Genomic DNA, 24,450 nt, shown 5'->3' with positions numbered 1-24,450 from the left:
GTTAGATTGGATGAGAATCCCACAATAATGGCAAAATGGTCTTTGGAGAGCAAGACTCATCAAAAAAGGAACTCCTTATTGAGAGTTGGTTTGCTTTGATCATTGAGGGCGCCTGTAGGGCAAATGAAATAATCCACTTCGGTTAAATTTCAAAACAGTAAGCTGCAGGAAAAGGGGTCCTCCTGGCTTTGATACACAGAGCCTCACTACCCGCCTGGGGAAATGCTTCCAGTACTCCTCTCATAAATTGTTACGACCAGCAGGGGTCACTATGGAGGCTGGTTTGAGTCCCGAAACACAAGGGGGCAAAGTCACTAAACTAGTCCGTAAGCTTTTCAGGAAAGAATGCAGTTTCAAGAGAACAGTTTGGATCTATTTCGAGTGGTTTTGGTGCGAAAACCAGCAACGAAAAACAAATTGATGACGGCCTGACACTCAAACACTTCACTAAAGCGATGCAAACACGTTCGCTTCAAGGAATATTGGCCCTTCTGCGCGGCCGTAGATCCGCCAAGTGCGCCTGCGCATAAGAGTAGCGGCGTCGAGTCAGGCCGGCAGTGGAGGAAGCTGCAGAATCTTCTCTCGTACCTCGCCATGAAGACTCGCTTTAGCACTATTGACCTCTGCGCGGTACTAGCCGAGCTGAATGCCAGGTACTGTACGATAGGTGACCAGGCTCGTGCGGGGAGTGCAGGAGGCAGAGTCGCAGCCCCACGGTGGAGACAAGACTGGCCTGGTGTTTCCCCTCGGTCCCCCCAGTGCAGCCCTTTATGGACCTGGTTAGGCCTGAGTGGGCGAGCGCGTGACATCTTTCCCGGGCCCTCAGGATACCCGGGCGGGGGGGACCCGGGGGACCCCAGCAGCTGAGTGCCTCATGTGCTGCTAGTCTTGCCAGGTCTTAAGTCAGCTTCTGGCGGGTTCACGTCTTACTGTCCTGAGTCGCCTGGGTCTGGCAGCTACGTTTAGTGAAAACCGACACGCCAGTTGGACGCCAGGACGCCAGAGTAGTCATTTGCTCCAGAGGTTTCCAGACCCGACCCTTAGTTTGTTAGACTCTCTTCCTCATCCCAAAGACAGACCAGTATCGCCGTTTTAGCTGGAGGTAGCAGATTCGCGTGAGATTTGGCGTCTAGTCTGGTCTCTATTATTCACCTGTCATATTTGAGCTTTGTCATATTTCCCAGGGTCTTGTTTGCGTTTTTTCTTTTAAAATAAATTAAGTGGAATCGATTTACTATATTTCCTTAGAAAATGTTGGATCATTTTAAAGACTCAATGCGTTGTATGGTATTCCTAGAGCTGATAAGCCATTTTTGTTCTAAAGTAGTTAAATTCAAGTTTTGAGCTGAGTGCCTGATGGCGTTCAGATTGTGCTCCCTGTTTGAGTCCCTGTCTTTAGAGTCGAAGATCTCCTTTTTCGAAGACTCTACTTCCGCCTACAGATTTAAATTGTGTGAGGTTTTATGTTTCAAGTGGTACTATGATTTGTTATATGTTTCCTTTCTTTTTGCAGCTTGCTAGGAATGAGAGTAAACAATGTTTACGATGTGGATAATAAGACATATCTTATTCGTCTTCAAAAGTAAGAGCATTTTGTAGGCTTATTAGATGTTTTGTAATTAAATATGAGATTTTTTTTTTAAACATGAGTTAGCGCTGGCAAATGCCCTAAAGAAAATTTTGACTTTTTCCTTCTACAGACCAGACTTTAAAGCTACACTTTTACTTGAATCTGGCATACGAATTCACACGACAGAATTTGAGTGGCCTAAGAATATGATGCCATCTAGCTTTGCCATGAAGGTAAATTTTAAGTTATACTAGAAGCAAAATCTTAAGGCCCTGAGATTGGTCACTGACCATTGAAGTTTTAAACTTTAGTTTTTATTCACTGTTATGAATAAAATAGAGATAAAGGTAGAGTAGTTGATAGATACTAGATGAATAAAGGATATGTTTATTAATGTGTCCCTTTTACTCTTTACATCCCATTGTGCTCCACATCTTTCTGTCCCCACAGTTGCTGTTCTAATGAAAGCTTTTTTAACACTGGACATAAGAGTCCCTTACCTCTACTACACTTCTCACTATCAAAACAGTTCTGTTTTAGACCAGCATCAATTGTTCTAGAGCATCATTTTTATTGGTTATCCCACCTTTTATGATTCTCTATACTGTATCCTAGCATCCTTGGCTTTTTGTGATCTGCCCTCCCTCCTTCCCTAGCCTTATCTTCCATAGCTTACTTTTCAGCTACCGACCTGTTTCTGTTAGAATACTCAATGACATTAGTGTGTTACCAAGCATATCTTCTTACTTTTCACTTCTCTATTTTTTTTTTATACCGTTAAAACTGAGATCTTGCATTTGTGTATGTCTTACTTATTTTCTTACTGACATAAGAGATCTAGTGAAAGTTCATGGTACAGAGGACAGGTGCTAGAGTCACATATACCTAACTTTGAATTAATGGTGTATTTTATAACCTGGAAACTTTACTTGACCTCTTGGAGCTTGCTTCTTTAAATGTAAAATGTAGATAATGCCTCCCTCATGAGATTATTGGTGAGGATTAATTGAAATTACATGTAAAGCACCTAACACAATGCCTGACACATAGTAGGGCTCCATATGTATTAATTTCCTTCTTCCTCTCCTCCTCACTTTCCTTCAGAAATTTATTTGTTTTGGCATTGTGTTATTTCATTAGAGGCTTTACAGAGAAGATGCTTATCCCCAGCAACTTAGAATGTGTTTTGGATTACAAGTTAGGTAAGTGTTTCCCAAATCACAAGGCCTATCACAAAAATATCAAATTCTTAAAAGTTTAATTTACTTAATGGTAACCAAAAATGGTTCTTTTGGGGATTGTCCTTAATAATAATGACACGTTATATTTGTATAGCACTTTTCAAAGAATAAGTTCTTTAACAACTCAGTGAATATGAAGAACAAATGTCATTTCAGTTTTGCAGATGATAGATAATAATATATATGGTACTGAGATTGTGTAAATGTCCCCAAATCAGGTTACATCAGTAGGTCAAGACACTAAAAAAAAACCCAAAAAACAAAAAAAAACTTAGAATTTTATGAGTTAGGTATACAAGTCAATCTTTGTATATAAAAATTCCCTTTAATAGAGCAGATAGTATTAAGCACTTTATAAATAAAGAGTTGCTATTGTATGTCACAGGCAGGGTCATGTTAGGTATGTGAATCACAGCGATTGTTCTTAGTTCTCACATTTAGGGGTGCTAGCTGTAGCTCTGTGGCACAGATGGAAAGTGGTTTTTACCAAGCTGCTGGTAGGGAAATAAAGAAAAAATAAGTTTTACATATGTATTATATGTTCATCTATATTCATAATAATTTTCTCTTTTTTACCATTCTATGGTTTGGACTTCTTTTCCATTCAAGGATTTTTTTTTTTTGGTCTTTTTGCTATTTCTTGGGCCACTCCCGCGGCATATGGAGGTTCCCAGGCTAGGGGTCTAATCGGAGCTGTAGCCACCAGCCTACACCAGAGCCACAGCAACGCGGGATCCGAGCCGCGTCTGCAACCTACACCACAGCTCACGGCAACGCCGGATCATTAACCCACTGAGCAAGGGCAAGGACCGAACCCGCAACCTCATGGTTCCTAGTCGGATTCGTTAACCACTGTGCCACGACGGGAACTCCTCAAGGATGGTTTTTATCTTCATTTTAACTTTATTTTTCTTGAATAATATTATTACTGGGAGACTCTGAAAGAATTGATTACGATTTTTCATGTGGGGATTTAAAGATAGCCCTAAATGTAGGTCACTGTTTAAATCAAAATTAAATATAAGCCACTTTTAAATCAGAATTTTTGACTTTAGGAAGGGGAGATTGTTTATTCTATGATTGCCAAAAAGCCTTATATCTGCCCGAATATATGTGTATATAATTCTGCCTTAGTAAATAAAATAAGAATTCCAGTCAATTTGAACTGTAGATCTGGAGAAGAACTCTTAATTATGAAAGAAGTGGTATTCTAAGAATGACCTTATGTATTTCTTCTTTTTATGGCTGCACCTGCGCCGTATGGAAGTTCCTGGGCTAGGGGTCAAATTGAAGCTACGGGTGAGGCCTACACCACAGCCACAGCAACACCAGATCTTTAACCTGCTGAGTGAGGCCAGGGATCAAACCTATATCCTCATGGAGACATTGGGTCCTTAACCCACTGAGCGCCACAATGGGAACTCCTCTTCTTTTTCTTTTCTTTCTTTTGTCTTTTTAGGGCCACACCCATGGCCTATGGAAGTTCCCAGGCTAGGAGTTGAATCAGAGCCATAGCTACCAGCCTGTGCCGTGGCCACAGCAGCACCGGATCAGAGCCACATCTGTGATCTATGCTGCACCTTGCAACAGCGCTGGATCCTTAACCCATTAAGCAAGGCCAGAGATCAGATCTGCACCTTCATGGATACTAGTTGGGGTCTTAACCTGCTGAGCCACAAGGAGAACTCCTTTTTTTTTTTTTTTTTTTTTTTTTTTTGGCTTTTTAGGGCCGAACTCGCAGCATATGGAGGTTCCCAGGCTAGGGGTCAAACTGGAGCTATAGCTGCCAGCCTACACCACAGCCACAGCAGCGTAGGGTCTGAGCTGCGTCTACCACCTACACCACAGCTCATGACAATGCCGGATCCTTAACCCACCAAGCAGGGCCAGGGAGTGAACCCGCAACCTCATGGTTCCTAGTCAGATTCGTTTCTGCTGTTCCACAACGGGAACTCCAGGAACTCCTTTTTTTTTTTTTTTCAAAAGACTGTTTTAGATTATCTTCTCTGTAAAATTTATCTTGAATTTGAATCTCGAAGAAAAGAAAGCATTCTTTCTTGCTGATTTAGTCCTGAGTAAGGGGTCTTTTAAATTCAAAAATTAGAAACAATTGTATTTCTTTGCTTTTTTAGGAGTTATATAGTGGTCTTGTTAGTGGTCCGTGTCATACTGAAATATTTGTATTAAAGGAAAATACATGATCTAAAACAATAATTTATCAAGTAAATTGTATTTGAGTTTAACATGCTAATTTATTTTAATTGCTAATAAGAACAAGAACCTTATGACTATAGATAGGAGGCATGGGATTTGATAAAGGATAGGAATTATTCCCTTGGGATTTGAGCTAAGTTGTTCAAAAGCTTGGAGATAGTACCAGAAAAATTCTGTTTAGGTTTTATTAATAAAGTTTGTAGTAATAGAGGGTAATGGTTGTAAGTTGGAGGATTAATTTGTAGAATTCCAATAAGCTTATGGTTCAGAATTGGTACTTAAAGTGAAAGATGAATGGAAAAAACTAGTTAATCTTGAATATAAATACACATAAAAAAATTTGGGATACTTAAAAAAATCGGAGTAGAAAAAGGCTTAAAAAAAGATTATGGCTTTGAATGAGGTCATCAGGATAAGAACAGGGATTTATTTAGCAGTGGTATAAGTCAAAGAAGTAAATTTTGCTATAGGTCTGTTATTGTCTATTTAAATGTTGAATATAAAATACTGTTTGAGTTCACAGAGTTGTCTGAGATAAAATTTTTCCTCTAATTATTTGTATTAATTTATGACTACTGTTTTATCTGCTACTTTTAAGATGTTATTGTTGATGGAAATCAAAAAAACTTAAAAACAAATACCAAATGATTATGGATTCACTTTTACTATATAAATGCCTTTTTTCTTCTCTTTCTTGCTAGTGCCGAAAACATTTGAAGGGTCGGAGATTAGTCAGTGCAAAACAACTTGGTGTGGATAGAATTGTAGATTTTCAGTTTGGAAGTGATGAAGCTGCTTATCACTTAATTATTGAGCTCTATGATAGGGTAAGTTAAATTTGGGGGATGAGGTGAGGAGAATTTATTATATTGTTAATTATTTTGGGGGGTTTATTTTTTAAATTTCATTTTTTAATGTATTTTTTTATTCAAGTATAGTCGATTTGTAGTGTTTTACCAATTTTTGCTGTACAGTTGAAGTGACCCAGTCATATATGAAGATATATTCTTTTTCTCATACTATATTCTATCATGTTTTATCCCAAGAGATTGGCTATAATTCCCTGTGCTCTGCAGTAGGACCTCATTGCTTATCCATTCTAAATGTAATTGTTTGCATTTACCACCCCATATTTCCAGTCCATTCCACTCCATCCCTCCTTCCCCTTGGCAATCACAGGTTTGTTCACCATGTCTGTGAGTCTTTTTCTGTTCTGTAGATAGGTTCTTTGTACCACATTTTAGATTACATACATAAGTGATATCATATGGTATTTGTCTTTCTGACCTACTTCACTTAATATGAGAATCTCTAATTCCATCCCATGTTGCTGCAAACGGCATTATTTTGTTCTTTTTTATGCCTGAGTAGTGTTCCTTTGTGTATATGTACCACATCTTCTTCATTCATTCATCTGCCAGTGGACATTTAGGTTGTTTCCATGTCTTGCCTCTTGTGCATAGTGCTGCATTGAACATAGAGGTTCATGTATCTTTTTGAATTGTAATTTTGTCCTGATATATGCCCAGGAGTAGGATTATTGAATCATATGGTAGTTCTATTGCTATTTACTCTTGATTAGGCTTTTGACAACTTGGTAAGGGTAGACTTTAACTTATAGAAAGCAGTGCAGTACAAGTAATTATTGCCTGAATACAATGAAAATTAGTGTCATCCAAAAGATATTCAGATTGTTTCTGTCCAGAGAAAAGACTTTTATTGCCCTGAATTGGCAGTCTTACACAATCATTCTTTTCTCACCCACTCTAAATACTTCACTTTATTTCTTAGAACTGGTTTTCTTAGTTGGTTCTCTCATTAATTAGTTAAATAATTTTTTGACAGTTGCAAAAATAGTGTATTTTCTGATGACCGTAGTTTCTATTTAAACCAGTGTCATACTCTTGCTCCTTTGAAGGTAGTCTGTCCTTTTTATCTGGATGCTTTAAAAAATTTTTTTAATTTGTCTCGGTTTTCAGTAGTTTTGCTATCCTGTGCCTAGTTTATTTTCTTTTGTAATTACCTTCTGGGATTCGTAGTTCTTCTAGAATCAGTGAGTTTGTGTTGTTTTACATCACTTTGGGAAAATTCAGCCGTATTTTCTTTCCTTTTTTTTTTTTTGGCTGAACTACTTCCTAGGCCAGGGATCAAATCTGAGCTGTGATAATGCTGGATCCTTAATCCACTGTGCTGGGGATCTAACCTGAGCCACTGCAGAGACAGCACTGGATCCTTAACCTTCTGTGCCACAGTTGGAACCCCCGGCCATATTTTCTTTTGACCTATCTTCTAATTTATAATTTTATTGCCATCAGACAAGAATCATTTGGAATCGTTTTTAATTGTTCTATTATCTGTGTCCTCCTAGTGTCTGTTTTTGCAGTCTGTTGTTCTTTTGATTTTAATTACCTTATCTTGTCTATATGCCTAGTTATTTTATTGTGTGTCAGGCATTGAGTAGGAAAAGTAATAGATATACCATGAGACCTGGAATGATGTTATTTTCCTTTAGGGAGGATATTTGCTTTTGACAGGTAGCTAGGGGCACAGGTAATCCCAGATTACCTTACTCCAGTCAGGAATTGAATTGATTAGGAGCTGGGCCTGGGAAAGCTGGCAAGTTTACAGTTCGTCTCTTCTCCTGGGATACAGCCTTTTGGAGTCACTATTTATAACTGGACTTATCAAGAACATCCCCTTCTCCCACACACACTCTTTACTTGGTCCCTGAACTCCAATTTTTATTGTTCTTAGTTGACCTTTGAGTCTATCAAAATATATGCTTAGCTTTTCAGCCAGAATTTATGTTCTGCTTCTTAAGTGTTAGATAAATGATCTTAGGGGGAAAGTAGCCCCAAATGTGGAGCTCATCTTCCTGAGTTTTCTTGTCCTAAATTTTGATCCTATAAATGTTTAGTGCCTTGTTTGCATTTTTTGTTTCTTAAAAGACATGCTTTGTGTATCTTGTCCAATTTTTCTTATTCTCAGTAGGGCAGTAGTTAGGATTATCTAGACTATGTTTAAATTTAAAATGTTTATGCGAGTGGTACACAAATACATCTTCAATATATAGAGATGTTCATAGAATTAAAATTGAAGTTCTTACCACTCATAGCCCAACTGGTTCCTCATCCCAAAGTAACCATTGTTGTGTTTGGTGTTCTATTTATGGCCTCCCTCTCCCCTACCCCCACCCCCAATTAACAAACCAGGGTTTTTTCATTTGCAGGGGCGGGGTGGAATAGTCTCTAGATTAACTAATTGCAAGCTGCCTTAGGTTTAGGTCAATATGCTTTCATTCTTTTTTTTTTTTTTTGTCTTTTTGTCTTTTTTGTTGTTGTTGTTGTTGTTGCTATTTCTTGGGCCGTTCCCGCGGCATATGGAGGTTCCCAGGCTAGGGGTTGAATCGGAGCTGTAGCCACCGGCCTACGCCAGAGCCACAGCAACGCTGGATCCGAGCCGCGTCTGCAACCTACACCACAGCTCACGGCAACGCCGGATCGTTAACCCACTGAGCAAGGGCAAGGACCGAACCCGCGACCTCATGGTTCCTAGTTGGATTCGTTAACCACTGCGCCACGACGGGAACTCCATCAATATGCTTGCATTCTTAATTTAAGCTTATGTATCAGGCATGAGCCTTTCCTTTTTCTTTTTTTTTTTTTTCCTTTTTAAATTTAAACTTAGCACTTGATGTAAAAATTCTTTCCACAGAATAAAAAAAAATCTTTATCTTAGAATCTCAGTCATTTTTAAGTTTTGTAATAATTTTACATTTGTAGAAAAGTTACAAAGATAGCACAGAAAATTCCCATTTAGTTTCTCTTAACATTAACTTTTTTTTTTTTTTTTTTAGGGTCACACTTGTGGCATATGGAAGTTCCCAGGCTAGGGGTCAAATTGGAGTTATAGCTGCCGTCCCACACTACAGCCACAGCAACATGAGATCTGAGCCACATCTGCGCCTACATCACAGTTCAAGGCAACACCTGGATCCTTAATCCACCGAGCGAGGTCAGGGATCGAACCTGTGTCCTCATGGATCCTAGTCAGGTTCGTTAACGCTGAGCAATGACGGGAACTCCAACATCTTTTTAATCCTCACTCTTTAATAAATACTTTAATTTTTCCCTGTATTTGCCTTCCACTTCCCAGGATACAGGAATTTTTTTTTTTTTTTTTTGTCTTTTTGCCATTTCCCCCCCCCCCCCCCCCCCCCCCCCGCCCCGCGGCATATGGAGGTTCCTAGGCTAGGGGTCGAATCGGAGCTGTAGCTGCAGCCTACTCCAGAGCCACAGCAACGCAGGATCGGAGCTGCGTCTGCGACCCACACCACAGCTCACGGCAACGCCGGATCTTTTAACCCACTGAGCAAGGCCAGGGATTGAACCCGAAACCGCATGGTTCCTAGTTGGATTCTCTAACCACTGAGCCATGAGCCACACGGGAACTCCTATCATTCTATTTTTTTACTTAGAAACCTTTTCCTTTTTAAACTGTTTTCTTGAAGTAACGCTTTTAAATATTTTGTTGTATTGATACGATTTAACAGTTTCCCCTATTTTTACATTTAGGCTGTTCTCAGTTTTTTTCCTGCTGTGAATACCTGCATGTAGCTTTTGGTTTTATTGAGTTATTGTGTTCGGCCACATTATCAAGTGTGGAATTACTTTGTCAAAAAGTATAACCACCTTGATTAATTTTGCCACATAACTAATTGCTATTGAAAGATAAATTGTAGGTGAAAGTATAAATAGCTCTTTGACTTCTGAAATATATCTGTTCTGTTTTTCTTAATAAGCCACAGGGTTTGTAGATTTGCCTCAACCAAGCACAACCAAGTGAAGATGTTAATTGATTATTCTTCTCTTGGTGATCTCTAGAACCACCAGACAATGAGTTTAAAGTTGCTCTAGATTTTCCATTATGTTTCAAACTTGAAGTGTTTAGATTTATTTATTTTACTTCATAATCTGTGCTGGGCAGGTGCAAGGAGCACTGTTCAGATGTAACTCAAATGATTTTTGTTTGTAACTTCATTTCTGTAGTCTTGATTGGGTTTTAGGACACTATATTTTCTTTCTCAATTTTTTCATTATCAAGGACCCACAATGGGAACTCCCTCTTTGTCAATTTTTAAGAAGTTTTAAGAATGATTTGGGAAAAACATCAAGTTATGTTTTATTTTATTACAGGGGAACATTGTTCTTACAGATTATGAATACCTGATTTTAAATATCCTAAGATTTCGAACTGATGAGTCAGATGATGTTAAATTTGCTGTTCGTGAACGCTATCCAGTTGATCATGCTAGAGCTGCTGAACCTTTGCTTACCTTGGAGAGGTAAAGTGTTTTATTAATTAATTTCATATGGTATTACGTAGTAAAATAGGTCATATGTCAGAATATGAAAAAAATGTCACATAAGAAAATAATTTGTTTACTTGCATAAAATAAATTTGAGCTGCTTGAACTACGTAAATGTGCCATTAATTGTAAGCAATTAAGGCTTATTTAGGAATAGTAAATGTATGTTTTTTTTAATCTAAGTTTGGTGTTGCTTCAAATGTTTACAATTTCTTGGTAATGTTAGGGGGCTTATTAGCTATTCTGTGGGAAGGCAAATGGATATCTTGGGCAGAGTGTAAAAAGGAGGTAGGAATTCTGAGTTAGCTAAAAAACAGGAGTATGGTGGGACGAGGGTGCTAATAGGCAACAGCAGTGTTTCTTTCAGTTTAATATACATCACAGTTACCTAAAGCACTTGGTAAAATAGAGATTCCTCCTCTCCCAATTTCTGATTCAGTGGATCTGGTGCAGGGCCCGGGAACTTATATTTTTAACAAGTTTCCAGGTGATGTTGATGATGATTTGAGGACCACAGTGGCCCACAGCATCCTTTAGTTCTTACTAAATATTTACCTAAGTAAATGCATTTCAGGTATTAAGATGTATCATTCTCCACAAACAATTTGCATGAAAGTGTCTTTCATGTCATATATAGTTATACTGATGGCAAGCAATGTGACTTATTTGAAAAGGTATTGATTCTTCTTGGAAAACTTGGTTTCAAAAAGTCCGAGTTTGCTGTTCAGGAACCTACCAGCCCTAGATATATTACTTTTATGACCCATTTTTCGTAACCTATAAAGTGAATTCATTCCTCTTATATTTTAGAGTATTTTGATGAGCAGGCAAATTAATGCATATCAGAGTATTATGAATGTGAATATTGCTGTAAGGTTTATTAAATGTAAGATAGTAAAAGGCTTGTCAATTTTGTTTCACAGATTGACTGAGATAATAGCCAGTGCACCTAAGGGTGAACTACTGAAGAGAGTTCTTAACCCATTACTTCGTAAGTAATCCTACATAGAGCATATAAAAAGGATTATAAACCAGGAATGCAATGAAATGTTTGCAAGATAATATGGTTTTCAGGAATATATTTAAAACATTTAAATCTAGTTCTAGTAGAAATTTAAATCTACTTTTAGTAGAAAATTAGAATGACTTGATAAATGTAGGAAGGAGTTTAAAATGATTTTTTGGGTGAATAAGTATTTTCAAGGGAAGAGAAATTTGTTGTATCACATGAACTTTGACCTTTTCCCATTAGATTTTATTTAAAAGCAGTAGTTGTATAAACTAATTGTATGTTATCTAGCACATGAGTGCTAGTTGTAGTTTTCTAAGAAATCAGCTTTTTTTTTTCCTTCCCCAGTGTCAATTGTTTTGGTTTAATAACCACTTAACGTTTGTTGGGTTTTCTTTGTTTTTGTGTGTGTGTGTATTTTGTTTGTTTGTTTTTTGCTTTTTGAGGCTGCACCCGAGGCATATGGAGGTTCCCAGGCTAGGGATCAAATTGGGAGCTGTAGCTGCCAGCCTACACCACAGCCACAGCAACACCAGATCCATACCACATCTGTGACCTATACCACAGGTCATGGCAATGCCGGATCCCTGACCCACACTGACTGAGGCCAGGGATTGAACCTGCGTCCTCATGGATACTAGTCAAGTTCATTACTGCTAAGCCACCTTGGGAACTCCTGCCAGGTACTTTTGATAACCAGGATAAAGATAATCCAATAAACTTTTATACCTGTGAAAATCATCTCTTATACTGAAGAATCTGGGGAGGACATATTGGAAGCTGTGTGGAAGTTACTCATCTCCTATGAAACTAAGAATGCATTAAAAAGTTATCTTTAAAATTTTCCATTTGTTGGAGTTCCTGTCATAGCTCACTGGTTAACGAACCCAACTAGTATCCATGAGGACACGGGTTTGATCCCTGGGCTTGCTCAGTGGGTTAAGGATCCGGCGTTGCTGTGGCTGTGGTATAGGCTGGCAGCTGCAGCTCTGATTTGACCCCCCCGCTTGGGAACCCCCATATGCTGCAGGTGCGGCCCTAAAAAAAAAAAAAAAAAAAAAAATTAGAAAACCTTTCCATTTGCTAGCATAGAATGTATAAAATTCTTAATTGGGGTTTTTATTTATTTATTTTTGCGTTTTTTTTGGTCTCTTTTTAGGGCCACACCCGCAGCATATGAAGGTTCCCAGGCTAGGGGTCTAATCGGAGCTATTGCCGCCGGCCTATGCCAGAGCCACAGCAACACCAGATCTGAGCCATGTCTGCGACCTGCAGCTCACAACAACACCTTAACCCACTTAGCAACCTAGTCAGATTCGTTTCCACTGTGCCATGACGGGAACTCCTGGAATTTTAATTTATTCTATTAATATGGTATATTAATTAATTTTTATTAAGCCTTGCCTTCCTGGTTTATAATCCTTTTTATATGTGGCTAAATTCTAGTAAATTCCTTTAACTTTTGTACTGACTTCTACAATTTTATTGTAGTCTCAAATTTCTATAAGTACTTGAGCTTTCATTTCTAATACCATCTCAAAATAAACTAATTGTTATTTTCGCTGGCTGTTGTTAAGTAAATCATTTATATTGATATCCACTTAAATTATGTTTTGAATATGAAATTTTATAGGAGAATACTAAAAATAATATCTTCTGTTTTTGTAGCCTATGGACCAGCTCTCATTGAACACTGTCTTATAGAAAATGGATTCTCTGGCAATGTCAAAGTGGATGAAAAATTTGAAAGTAAAGGTATGTCTGCATGCTACAAGTTTTGCCCATTTTCATTTATTTCCTTTTTTTAAGCTTAGGAAAATTATTTCTGGGAAAAGTAATAAGTGAGTGGGTAATTCTAGATTTTAATAATTTGACCTATTAGTGTTACACCCATATGGTATTCCTGGCTTTCTACCCTGTGATGCTTTATCCCTAGTAACATAGAGTTTAATCTCTTGACCTAGTTTACTACCTTTTGATTTTAGAGTATTCTTTCTCTCTCCCTCTAAACTTTGCAGCAATTACTAAACTGTGGTACAAAACTTGAAGGAGTTTAATTATTCACCTTCTGACTTAGACTCTGAGGTGCTTCTGGAAATAGCATTATTTATGCATTTTAATTCTGTAAGTGCTGTGGTTTAGCTCTACAATGTACAGACTTTTGTAATTACCTCAGGGAACCTAATTTAACTTCCAGATTAGGATAATAAAAAATTAGAGGAAATACAAGGAAAATGGAAGAGTCTTTTTTTTTTTTTTTTTTAAATCTGAGGGTTCTAATGTAAAATTTTTAAAATATTCTCCCCACACACACACCTATAGTATACGGAAGTTCTCAGGCCAGGGACTGAACCTGCACCACAGCTATAACCAGAGCCACAGAAGTGGCAATCCCCTGATCTCCAACTCACTGACCCATGAGGGAACGCCAAAAAAATTATGTCCTAATAATTATATTTTGGGATTATGTATCATTTCTTAAGGTTTAGGGATAAATTTTATGCTGTAAATTTTTTTGTGCATTTAAAAATACAAATTGAATGTTTGAAATGAGTGATTTAGTTTCTGAAATATGAATTCGGTGTATTTGTATTCAAAATGCCAGCAGGTAGTATTGTTATTTTTGCTATTGCATTTCTTTTTTTGCATGTGAATATAATATTCACATGCAAAAAAAGCAAAAATCTTCAGGAAAACTGGAAGACAGTAATGGTGGAGAATATTCTTTTCATAGGTTAAAATGTATTATGTAGTAATTAAAAGTTAAGTTTTGGGAGAAGAAATACACAGTGAAAAATTCACAAACAAGCCCAAATGTATATGAGGATTTAGTATATGAACAAAGTGCCCTTCAGATCACAAGGGGAAAAGTGGATTCAGTAAAAGCTATTGGGACAACAGCCTGGCCAAAATATATTCTTATTTAATGAACTATTATAAACATAAAATAACTATATTTAATTTTCTTGAACAACTTTTATTATTTCATAAGCACTTTGTGTTTTCTACATAGATATTTAATGATACATGATAGCCAATTGATTGACATTCTTTTTTATTCCCCATTAGATATTGAAAAAGTACTTGTTTGTCTACAGAAAGCTGAAGAGTGTATGCAGACAACATCCAGCTTCAATGGAAAGGTAGCACCACATATACTTACTGTCTATTCTGATTTTATTTATTTAGATTTTTAGAATTTAAATGTTCATCGAAGGATCGATTTTTTTTTTTTTTTTTTGTTTTTTGTTTTTTGCTATTTCTTTGGGCCGCTCCCGCGGCATATGGAGGTTCCCAGGCTAGGGGTCAAATCGGAGCTGTAGCTGCCAGCCTACGCCAGAGCCACAGCAACGCGGGATCCGAGCCATGTCTGCAACCTACACCACAGCTCACGGCAACGCTGGATCGTTAACCCACTGAGCAAGGGCAGGGACCGAACCCGCAACCTCATGGTTCCTAGTCGGATTCGTTAACCACTGCGCCACGACGGGAACTCCTGAAGGATCGATATGTATAAATTTTTGGTCGTAACTTGGAAATTCGACACCTGGAATAAGAGCTACAGCTACCAGACTACACAGCTCATGGCAATGCTGTATTCTTAACCCACTGAATGAGGCCAGGGATCAAACCCACATCCTCATGGTTACTCGTCAGGTTTGTTTCACCTGCACCACAACAGGAACTCCTAGTTTTCATTTTTATTCACTGTTTTTTCTTATTCATATGAATAAATCAGTATTTTCTGTTAATACTTACCAAGCCTTAAGAACATCATTTTGGGAAGTGATATTATCAGTAGACAAATGCTGCTGATTATTTATAACTAGAGTAATTTTATAGGTTAATAAAACTAATATCAGTCAAGAAGAGTAAATCTTGTTAATCATGAATAGAAATGCGTTTTAATGTTGGATTTTTGTAGGGGTATATCATTCAGAAAAGAGAAGTAAAACCAAGCCTGGAAGTAGATAAACCAACTGTAGACATACTCACGTAAGTATTAGGCATGGGTCGCTTTGCTTTGGGTGTTTATTAATGTTCTGGAATGTGATACAATAAATATGTTTTACAGGTATGAGGAATTTCATCCTTTCTTGTTTTCTCAACATTCACAATGTCCATATATAGAATTTGAATCATTTGACAAGGTGGGTTTTCAGATTCTGTTTTTTGACCTTTTGGCATGATGTGAGTTGTTCAGTTAGTATCAACTTGCTTTGATTGAGAAATTGAAAATGTTTTTGCTTTACAACCGCTATGAATCTGGACATTAAAAATCAATGCAGTCACAAATAAAACTGTTAGAAACATTTTTTACCCCTTTGTTTCAGGATGAATGACAAAAGATTTGAAATTAATTTGATTCTTGACTGTTTAGCTGTATGGTACATTTATTGGTAATCTGCTCAAGTTCTTTGAGTGGTGTTATGAAACTGACTCGAAAATTCTGTGTATGCAAGTTGAAGTAGAGACTGTGTTCTTGTTTTGATTTTTTTCAGCTGGTTGATTGTCTTTTTCTTTTTTTAATAAGGCTGTAGATGAATTTTATTCCAAGATAGAAGGTCAGAAAATAGATTTAAAAGCTTTACAACAGGTATGATGTTATTAAAACATTTAAATTAAACCAACTAGCCTTTAGTGTGGTTTGCTGGGTGGGTGATGCTCTCATATAAGAATGGACGCAAGAAGTGTGAGAATACCTTGATCTCTTGGTATATTGATAAAGGTCCAGGGGAGCTATCACTGTTTAAAAAGTATACCTTCATTTGCCCTGTCAGAGTATCAGATATTCTCCAAACCAAATCAGTGGGAAAGTGAGGCCTGTTATTTATTCCCTACTATGATTTGCTTTATTACAACAACCCAAAGCTTCTCAAACTTTGTTATAAAGGGAATAGTATTTCAAGGAGATTTTTAAATAGGCCAGATGAGAGGGAAAATTTTTTCCTATACAGATAAGTATGTATTTGTTTACCATTAAACTGTGTTCTTTTTTAAAGTGGACTTTTAAACTAGGCGTTTAGGAGTTCCCTGGTGGCCTAGCGGTTAAGAATCCCATGTCATCACTGCTGTGGTGAGGGTTCCATCCCTGGCTTGGAAACTTCCTGCATGCCTCAAGTGCAGCCAAAAAATAAATAAACTAGGCCTTTAATATGCTTTATGTGTATCATAAGTCCACAAGGAGAGCTTAATATGTATGTTTTCCTAGCACATTTGACCATGAGTTGAGAGCTTTTGCTTAAGAAGGGTTTTAGAAAATGGCTGCAGTCACTGTTTTTCTTTTCTCCCCGTTTATAACAGCTGCTTTATATGTGTGTGTGTGTGTGTGTGTGTGTGTGTGTGTGTGTTTTGGCCCTACCCATGGCATGCCGGAGTTCCTGGGCCAGAGACTGAACCTTCGTCACAGCATGTTAAGGATCTTAGCAGGATCCTTAACTCCCTGAGCCACCAGGGAAGTCCTGGCAAGTCACTCTTGATTTGAAAAAGATTTGATTTTTCAAAAATATTCATAAAATTTTAAAATATATATGCAAAAACTTGAGATTTTGTCAATCTCTGTATCCTCCCCCTCAGTTTAAAAAATCAATTAACAATAGCAGAATTTCAAAGTAGGTAGGTCAGATGAGTTACATAGGGCGATAGCCACATGGTGGCAGCACTTCAGCAAGTAAACATGTTTAAGAGCAACATTGAATTCTTTTTTTATGTGCTTCAGAATACCTATTAATTATTTTCGTAATCATTTTTCTTTTAATGTTCACCATTCTTATAAGTATTTTTAATATTACATTCATCACTTAAATATTCATTAATTGATAATACTAGTGTTAAAAAAATTTGCCCCTAAATCAATAACTTTAAAATGTAAGTTTCATATGATAAAATGCTATATACAGTCATTCCTCGGTGTCCATAGTGGATTGTTCTAGAAGCCTCTGCCAGTACCAAAATCCTAGGATTCTCAAGTCCCTTATATAATGGTATAGTGAATACAGGTTTTGCACGTTTTGCATCTGAAGATACAGAGAGCTGACTATAAAATGTCACTTAACTACCATAAACCTTTGTGTTGTTAATTTAGGAAAAAGAGTACTCTATAAAATACTAGAAGTAATACTAAGGAAATTAAAAACATCAGTAAAGTGAAAACTATTTTAGGAATTAATGCTAAGAATGCATTCTTTACTTTTCTGTCATAGGGGAAAAATTTTAAATTCTGCCTGATTGAATAAAGCAAGGGCCTTAGGGGCATATCTTTACAAAATATGTTTTGACTATGACCTGTAGTCAAAATACCTTCCTTTATAGGGAATGGGAGGTAGACGGCCAGGAGAGGTAATTTTGGAGCATGAAACAATCTGGGGTAGGATAGACCTATGGAGATGGACTGTGGGGAACTTTAGCTAGCTAGGTAACAACATTGAGGGGGCAGAAGTAGCAGTGGGATGGTGAGTTTGAGAAGGTAAGAGAGAAAAGGTACAGGAGGTAGAAGAAATCTAATTTTTTTTAAAATCTGTTTTGTCAACAAAAGGAAAAGCAAGCATTGAAGAAATTAGATAATGTCCGAAAGGATCACGAAAACAGATTAGAAGCTCTTCAGCAGGCTCAGGTATTATATTTAGCTTTTTCAGATACTTTTTAAAAAGTGATAACTTTAACTGTCATTAGAATAAATGTTTTTGGCTTATTTCTTAAGGAAATAGACAAACTTAAAGGAGAGCTTATAGAAATGAACCTACAGATTGTTGACAGAGCCATTCAGGTTGTTCGAAGTGCTTTAGCCAACCAGATAGATTGGACAGAAATTGGATTAATTGTAAAGGAAGCTCAAGCTCAAGGAGACCCTGTTGCAAATGCAATCAAAGAATTAAAACTGCAAACAAATCATGTTACAATGCTGCTAAGGTAAATTTGACTCTTAGTTAAGCATTTAGTGCCTATCTTTATTTTGTTATTTAATTTTCACTATATTCATTTAAAATTTGTTTCTTTTATTTGAAAATTTATCTTTGGAAATACAGAAAAAATTAATTTACATTAGAACAATGCAATTACTGTAAACCATTTTTAATTTCACTGAGAAAAATTGAATATAAAGTGATGTCATTGACGTTAGTGAAATACTATTGAATATTTTTAATAGAAATCCATACTTGTTATCAGAGGAGGAAGATGACGATGTTGATGGTGACATTAATACTGAGAAAAATGAAAGTGAACCACCAAAAGGAAAAAAGAAAAAGCAAAAGAATAAACAATTGCAGAAGCCTCAGAAAAATAGGCCATTGCTTGTTGATGTTGATCTCAGTTTGTCAGCATATGCCAATGCCAAAAAGTAAGTCATAAATTTAAGTATAAATTTTAGGTAAATACTACCTGCAATAAATCTGTAAGGGTATTAAGTATAAGAAAAATCATTATTTTGACTGTATATACTTTGGGGGGAAATACTTATCTTTTGTGCATTATATGTTTTTCTACAGAACATACAAAACAAAGTTGCATGATACACAGAACTTGTTCTTGGTGATTTGAAGTCTGTAAAATTAGAAATAAATAGAAAACTAAAGAATAAAGATTTTATCTAAAATTAAGAGATATATTTTCCTAGGTATTATGATCACAAGAGATATGCTGCTAAGAAAACACAGAAGACTGTTGAAGCTGCTGAGAAGGTATTTACTGTTTCTTAGAGTGAATGTTAATTGTTTTTCTTTGCTTTAAGAATTTAATAGACTATTTTTTTCTGTTTAAATGAGATTTTCAAATTCAGAAATACCTTTCAAACTTAATTTTGCTTTAAATGTGTATTTCCAGTATTTGTTTTCTTCACTAAGCCTCTCCTCCCCAGGTTTCTCTGTCTCATTACTTTTCCCTTGGCTCAGGTTTAAAATGTTGGAGTAATTCATCCTGGGGTCTTCCCATAAACCATATCCAGTCAATCAGCAAATCCTTTTGGCTCTTTCTTTAGAGCATAACTACAATCTGGCCACTTCTCATTAGGCCCCAACATCTCTCTTCACATGGACTGTAATGTGTAATAGTAGCTTCTTACCAAATCTCTCTTTGTCTACCCTTTTTGTGCTATAATTTGTTCTTCACATAGCTGCCATGGTGATCCTTTTAAATTAAAAAAAAAAAAATGAAGTCATTTCTGTTTGTTCAAAGTCTTGCAGTTTCTTCCCATCTTGTTTAAGACGTGAAAGCCCTGCTCCTGTCCTATATGGTCCTACACAATCTGCTTCTCTCTCATCTCATCACTTACAGTTCTCTTATTACATACTCTTGCTAGCTACACTGCGACCTTAGCTGTTCCTACAACAGTGGCCTATACTGCCTTCCTAGGGCCTTCGCACTTACTGTTCTTTCTGCCAAGAATGTTCTAACCTCAAATTTTTCATGGTTTAATCCTTCTCTTCATTCACATGTCTATGTACATGAGGCTCAGAGAGGCCTTTCTTGACCACTCTAAGTAAAAATAACATTACTCTTCAATCACTCCCTTTTTTCTCTGCTTTGTTTTTCTTCTTTAAAAACATCGGCCCTAAGTTCTGCTGTGGATCAGCAGTAGCATCCATGAGGACCTGGGTTCGATCTCTGGCTCTGCTCATTGGCTTAGATCTGGCATTGCTATGGCTGTGGTTTAGGCTGACAGATGTAGCTCCAATTCGACCCCTACCCTGGGAACTTCTAGGTTGTGGGTGTGGCCCTAAAAAAAAAAAAAAAAAAAAGATCTGTCTCTATGTTTACTTGTCTTCCCCTCAAATGTAGATTACCTGAAAGTAGGATCTTTAACTCTCTCTCTTTTTTTTTTTTTTAGGGCCACACCCCCTGCATATGAAAGTTCCTAGGCTAGGAGTTGAATCAGAGCCTATTGCCACCGACCTACACCACAGCCACAGCAATGTGGGATCCAAGCCACATCTGCAACCTACACCACAGCTCACGGCAATGCTGGATACTTAACCAACTGATTGAGGCTAGGGATGGAATCCACGTCCTCATGGATTCTAGTCAGGTTCGTTAACCACTGAGCCACGACGGAAACTCCTGGATCTTCACCTCTTTTGTTCATCGCTATATACCAACCCTAGAGTATCACCTAGAACATAGTCACATTAATACTTGTTAAATGAGTAGCCTTCATGACTTAGTTTCCCTTCTACCTCTCCAACCTCATTTCCTGACGCTTTACCCTGTCATCATCCTTGCTGGTCAAGCTGGCCTTTTCTTTCTGCTTATGGTGCTCTTCTTCCTATTCTTTGCCTTGATAATTCCATTAATCCTTTGGGCATTAGCCTAAATGCCATGTCCTCAGAAATGTCTTTTTTAACTATAATCACTTATAAGTTAGGTTCCCTTGTTATACTCTCATAGCATCCTTTGAAGCATTTACCATGTCTATTTGAATAATTATGTGTTGTGTATGTGTCTCTTCTCCTATACCCTAGTGGGATGGGGTAGGAACTTTGTCTTATTCATTGTTACATCTCTGGCATCTAACCCAGAACCTGTTATATGGTTGCACTCAGTATCTGGTAAACAGATGATACTCTTTTTCATTCGTAGATGCTGAGCAATTATTTATATAGAGTAAACCTTTGATATTTAAGGCAAAAATTTTTTTTATTTCGTTACTTTCATGTGTATATGGTGTATGTTTATGGATAGTGCCGTTTTGTGACATTTAAAAAACTATTTCTTAACCTATCATTTACTTGGAGTTATTTAAATACATTTTTTAAAATTATTTAAAAACCAGACAAAAAAATTATTTAAAAACTCTTTTCTTATAAATAGGCATTCAAATCAGCAGAAAAGAAAACAAAGCAAACCTTAAAAGAAGTCCAAACAGTTACCTCTATTCAAAAGGCAAGAAAAGTATATTGGTAAGTTTCTACCTTTTTAAAATACTTTTGTGGTTTAGAAGATCTAGGGAAGTTGCTACTTCTTGATCAAATTTTCAGCCATTCCACCTGTTTTTAATCCCATCTTTAACCCTATTTCTAGCAATACCTTGTGCTTTTATACAGTGTAAACTGATTGGTTTCTTGGCTTTTTGCACCATTAGCTCACGATTCAGCCTTTTGGGTCTGCTCACTTGTCCATTTATTTTCCAGCTTTGACAGTTTTGTTGTATTTTTCTTTACTGTCTCTCTAACATCTCTATTGATGAATATGATTGATGTGTAATCTTTATTTCGTAGTGTTTTTATTAGCTGTTGGTACAAGGTTATATTATTTCATAAAACAAATTGAGAAGTATTCCTTTATCATTTGTCCTTAAATGTTGGTAGAAGTCACCTGTGAAGCTGAAAAGTTCTGGAATTTTCTTTATGGGGATGTTTTTCATTACAGATTTAAATTCTTTAGTAGATCAAAGGACTGCTCAGATTTTCTAGATTTGGTTAGCAGTGTCTTTTTAAGACTTTGTGTATTGTGTCGAAAGTTTGAAATTTATTGGCAAAAAGTTTATAATATTCTACTTAACTTTTTAACATCTGTAGAACTTTTAATGACTTCTTTTTTATTCAAGAGTTACTTGTACCTTCTCTCTTTCTTGATTAGTCTGACTAGAGGATTTTCAGTCATACTAATATCATTAAAGAACCAGTTTTTGACTGTTGATCTCTATTGTATATGTACTCTCTGTTTTAATGATTATTTTCATCCTTCCACTTTTCTTTGGGATTTATTGGCATTTCTCTTTCTGATTTCTTGAGATGAAAGCTTAGTTCATTGATTTTCCCCTCTCCCCCCGAACCTCTTCTCTAATATGTTTAAGGCGATAAATTTTCCTCAGCATAGCTTTAACTACATCTAAAAAGTTTTGTTATGCAGTATTTTCATTATCTTTGTCAAGATATAGTCTAATTTCCATTGTGGTTTCTTCACCCATGCACTATTTAGAAGTATATGTATTACTTTCCAGACATATAGGGGTTTTTTAAAATTATTTTTTGTTACTTATTTTTAGGTTAATGTACTTAATAGTCAGACATGAATTATCTCAATAATTTGGTATTTATTGTTGAAACTTGCTTTATGGCCCAGTCTATTTATGGACAGCTTTATTTACACATTTCATATATAGTTGAAAAGAGAGTCTTTTCTACAGTTACTGAGTGCTTTTCTCTAAATTTATTAATCAGGAGTTCCCGTCGTGGCGCAGTGGTTAACGAATCCGACTAGGAACCATGAGGTTGCGGGTTCGGTCCCTGCGCTTGCTCAGTGGGTTAACGATCCAGCGTTGCCGTGAGCTGTGGTGTAGGTTGCAGACATGGCTCGGATCCCGCGTTGCTGTGGCTCTGGCGTAGGCCAGTGGCTACAGCTCCGATTCGACCCCTAGCCTGGGAACCTCCATATGCCGCGGGAGCAGCCCAAAGAAATAGCAAAAAGACAAAAAAAAAAAAAATTAAAAAAAATAATAAATTTATTAATCATGTTGTTCAGATATTTGGAACCGTTACTATTTCTCTTTAAAAAAATGATTGTTGGAGTTCTCTTGTGGCACAGAAGGTTAAGGATCTTGCATTGTCACTTCAGTGGCTTAGGTTGCTGCTGTGGTGCAGTTTCAACCCCTGGCTTGGGAACTTCCACATGCCATGGATGTGACTAAAAAAAAAAATTGTTTTCCTAATTACTAGAGAGGTGTGTTAAATATCACACAATTATGGATTGTCATTTCTTCTTTTACCTTAAATCATTTTTGCTATATATAAATGAGGCTATGTAATTAGGAGATACAAATGGAGAACTGTTATATTTTCCTGATGAACTGAGCTTTTTATTAAGTTTAACGAAATGTCCTTTTAACTTACATCTTTTTTTTTCATCCATGTGAGATGTTTAAATTGTATAAACTGTCTTTTGGTTAGTATTTGCATGGTATGTCTTTTTGCATCAATACATTTTAACATTTTTATATCCTTATATTTTAAAGGAATATATATATGTCATTTTTTTTCTAGTCTGATAATTTTTGCATTTTACCTGGAGAATTGATTACATTCATGTTTAACATAATTTCTGATATATTTGGGTTTAAATCTAACATTTTACTATTTGCTTTCTGTGTGTCCTATCTGTTCTGTATTCTTTTTTGTCTTATTGCTTTCTTTTGATTGGTTGGTTTTGGGGTGGGGGTGCCTTTTTGACTTTTTAGGACTGTGCCTGTGGCATCTGGAAGTTTCCCGGGCTAGAGGTTGAATTAGAGCTGTAGCTGCCAGCCTATGTCACAGCCACAGCATGCCAGATCCCAACCACTGAGCGAGGCCATGGATTGAAAACGCATCCTCATGGATCCTAGTCAGGTTAACTGCTGAGCCACAAGGGAACACCTTTTGGCTTGTTAATTAGGCATTCCTTTGCTGAGGTGATTACAGAATACATCCTTGATTCATCTTTCTCATTCTCTTTGTCCATGTGGGTTTATGTCTTTTTTACAGATCTGTTTACCACCAATAGGGAAGTGGTTAAATAAGTATAGTACATTCATTCAGCAATGAGGAAGATATATTTTTAAGTGAAAAAATGAAAAAATAGGAGCTCCCATCATGGCACAGCAGAAACAAATCTGACTAGAAACCATGAGGATGCAGGTTCTATCCCTCGCCTTGCTCAGTGGGCTAAGGATCTGGCGCTGCCATGAGCTGTAGTGTAGGTCGCAGACTCAGCTCGGATCTGGCGTTGCTGCAGCTGTGATGTAGGCCGGCAGCTGTTGCTCCAATTAGACCCCTAGCCTGGGAACCTCCATAGGCCGAAGGTGTGGTCCTAAAGGGAAAAAAAAAAAAAAAAAATGCAAGAACAATGTGTGTTGTGTCTACAAAGGAGAAAAGGTTTAGAATAGCAAATTTTTTCCCCTTCCGTGTGTATAAAGAAACTCTAGAGAGGGATATACAGGAAGCTCACAGCCCCCTGTTCAGTAGTCGTGGAAACTGAAGAGAGCTCTTACCATACCCTTCTCTGTAATTTAAAAAGTTTTTGAACCACGTATATGTATTATTCACTAAAAAATGAGATTAGAAAATAGGAGTAAAATCTT

The 24,450-nt window shown here is 36.9% G+C and overlaps 1 protein-coding gene across 2 annotated transcripts in view; it reads left to right on the top strand.

The window, feature by feature from the left end:
- NEMF (nuclear export mediator factor) overlaps positions 328-24,450 on the top strand; it is a 48,498-nt gene continuing 24,375 nt past the window's right edge. For both annotated transcript variants that reach the window (XM_001924630.5, XM_021101414.1), the window contains exons 1-16: positions 328-653; positions 1,514-1,582; positions 1,701-1,803; positions 5,727-5,852; positions 10,221-10,369; positions 11,317-11,384; positions 13,071-13,157; positions 14,472-14,545; positions 15,328-15,398; positions 15,478-15,553; positions 15,937-15,999; positions 17,938-18,015; positions 18,103-18,311; positions 18,550-18,741; positions 19,018-19,081; positions 21,207-21,295. In XM_001924630.5, the coding sequence (XP_001924665.2) occupies positions 595-653; positions 1,514-1,582; positions 1,701-1,803; positions 5,727-5,852; positions 10,221-10,369; positions 11,317-11,384; positions 13,071-13,157; positions 14,472-14,545; positions 15,328-15,398; positions 15,478-15,553; positions 15,937-15,999; positions 17,938-18,015; positions 18,103-18,311; positions 18,550-18,741; positions 19,018-19,081; positions 21,207-21,295 (1,577 nt within the window). In that variant the 5' untranslated portion in view covers positions 328-594. The remainder of the gene's footprint in view (positions 654-1,513; positions 1,583-1,700; positions 1,804-5,726; positions 5,853-10,220; positions 10,370-11,316; positions 11,385-13,070; positions 13,158-14,471; positions 14,546-15,327; positions 15,399-15,477; positions 15,554-15,936; positions 16,000-17,937; positions 18,016-18,102; positions 18,312-18,549; positions 18,742-19,017; positions 19,082-21,206; positions 21,296-24,450) is intronic.

Source organism: Sus scrofa, chromosome 1 (genome assembly GCF_000003025.6).
Source record: "Sus scrofa isolate TJ Tabasco breed Duroc chromosome 1, Sscrofa11.1, whole genome shotgun sequence".
Classification (NCBI taxonomy): Eukaryota; Metazoa; Chordata; class Mammalia; order Artiodactyla; family Suidae; genus Sus; species Sus scrofa.
The sequence above is the reverse complement of the archived record's forward strand: the minus strand, read 5'-3'. Positions and strand labels throughout refer to the sequence as shown.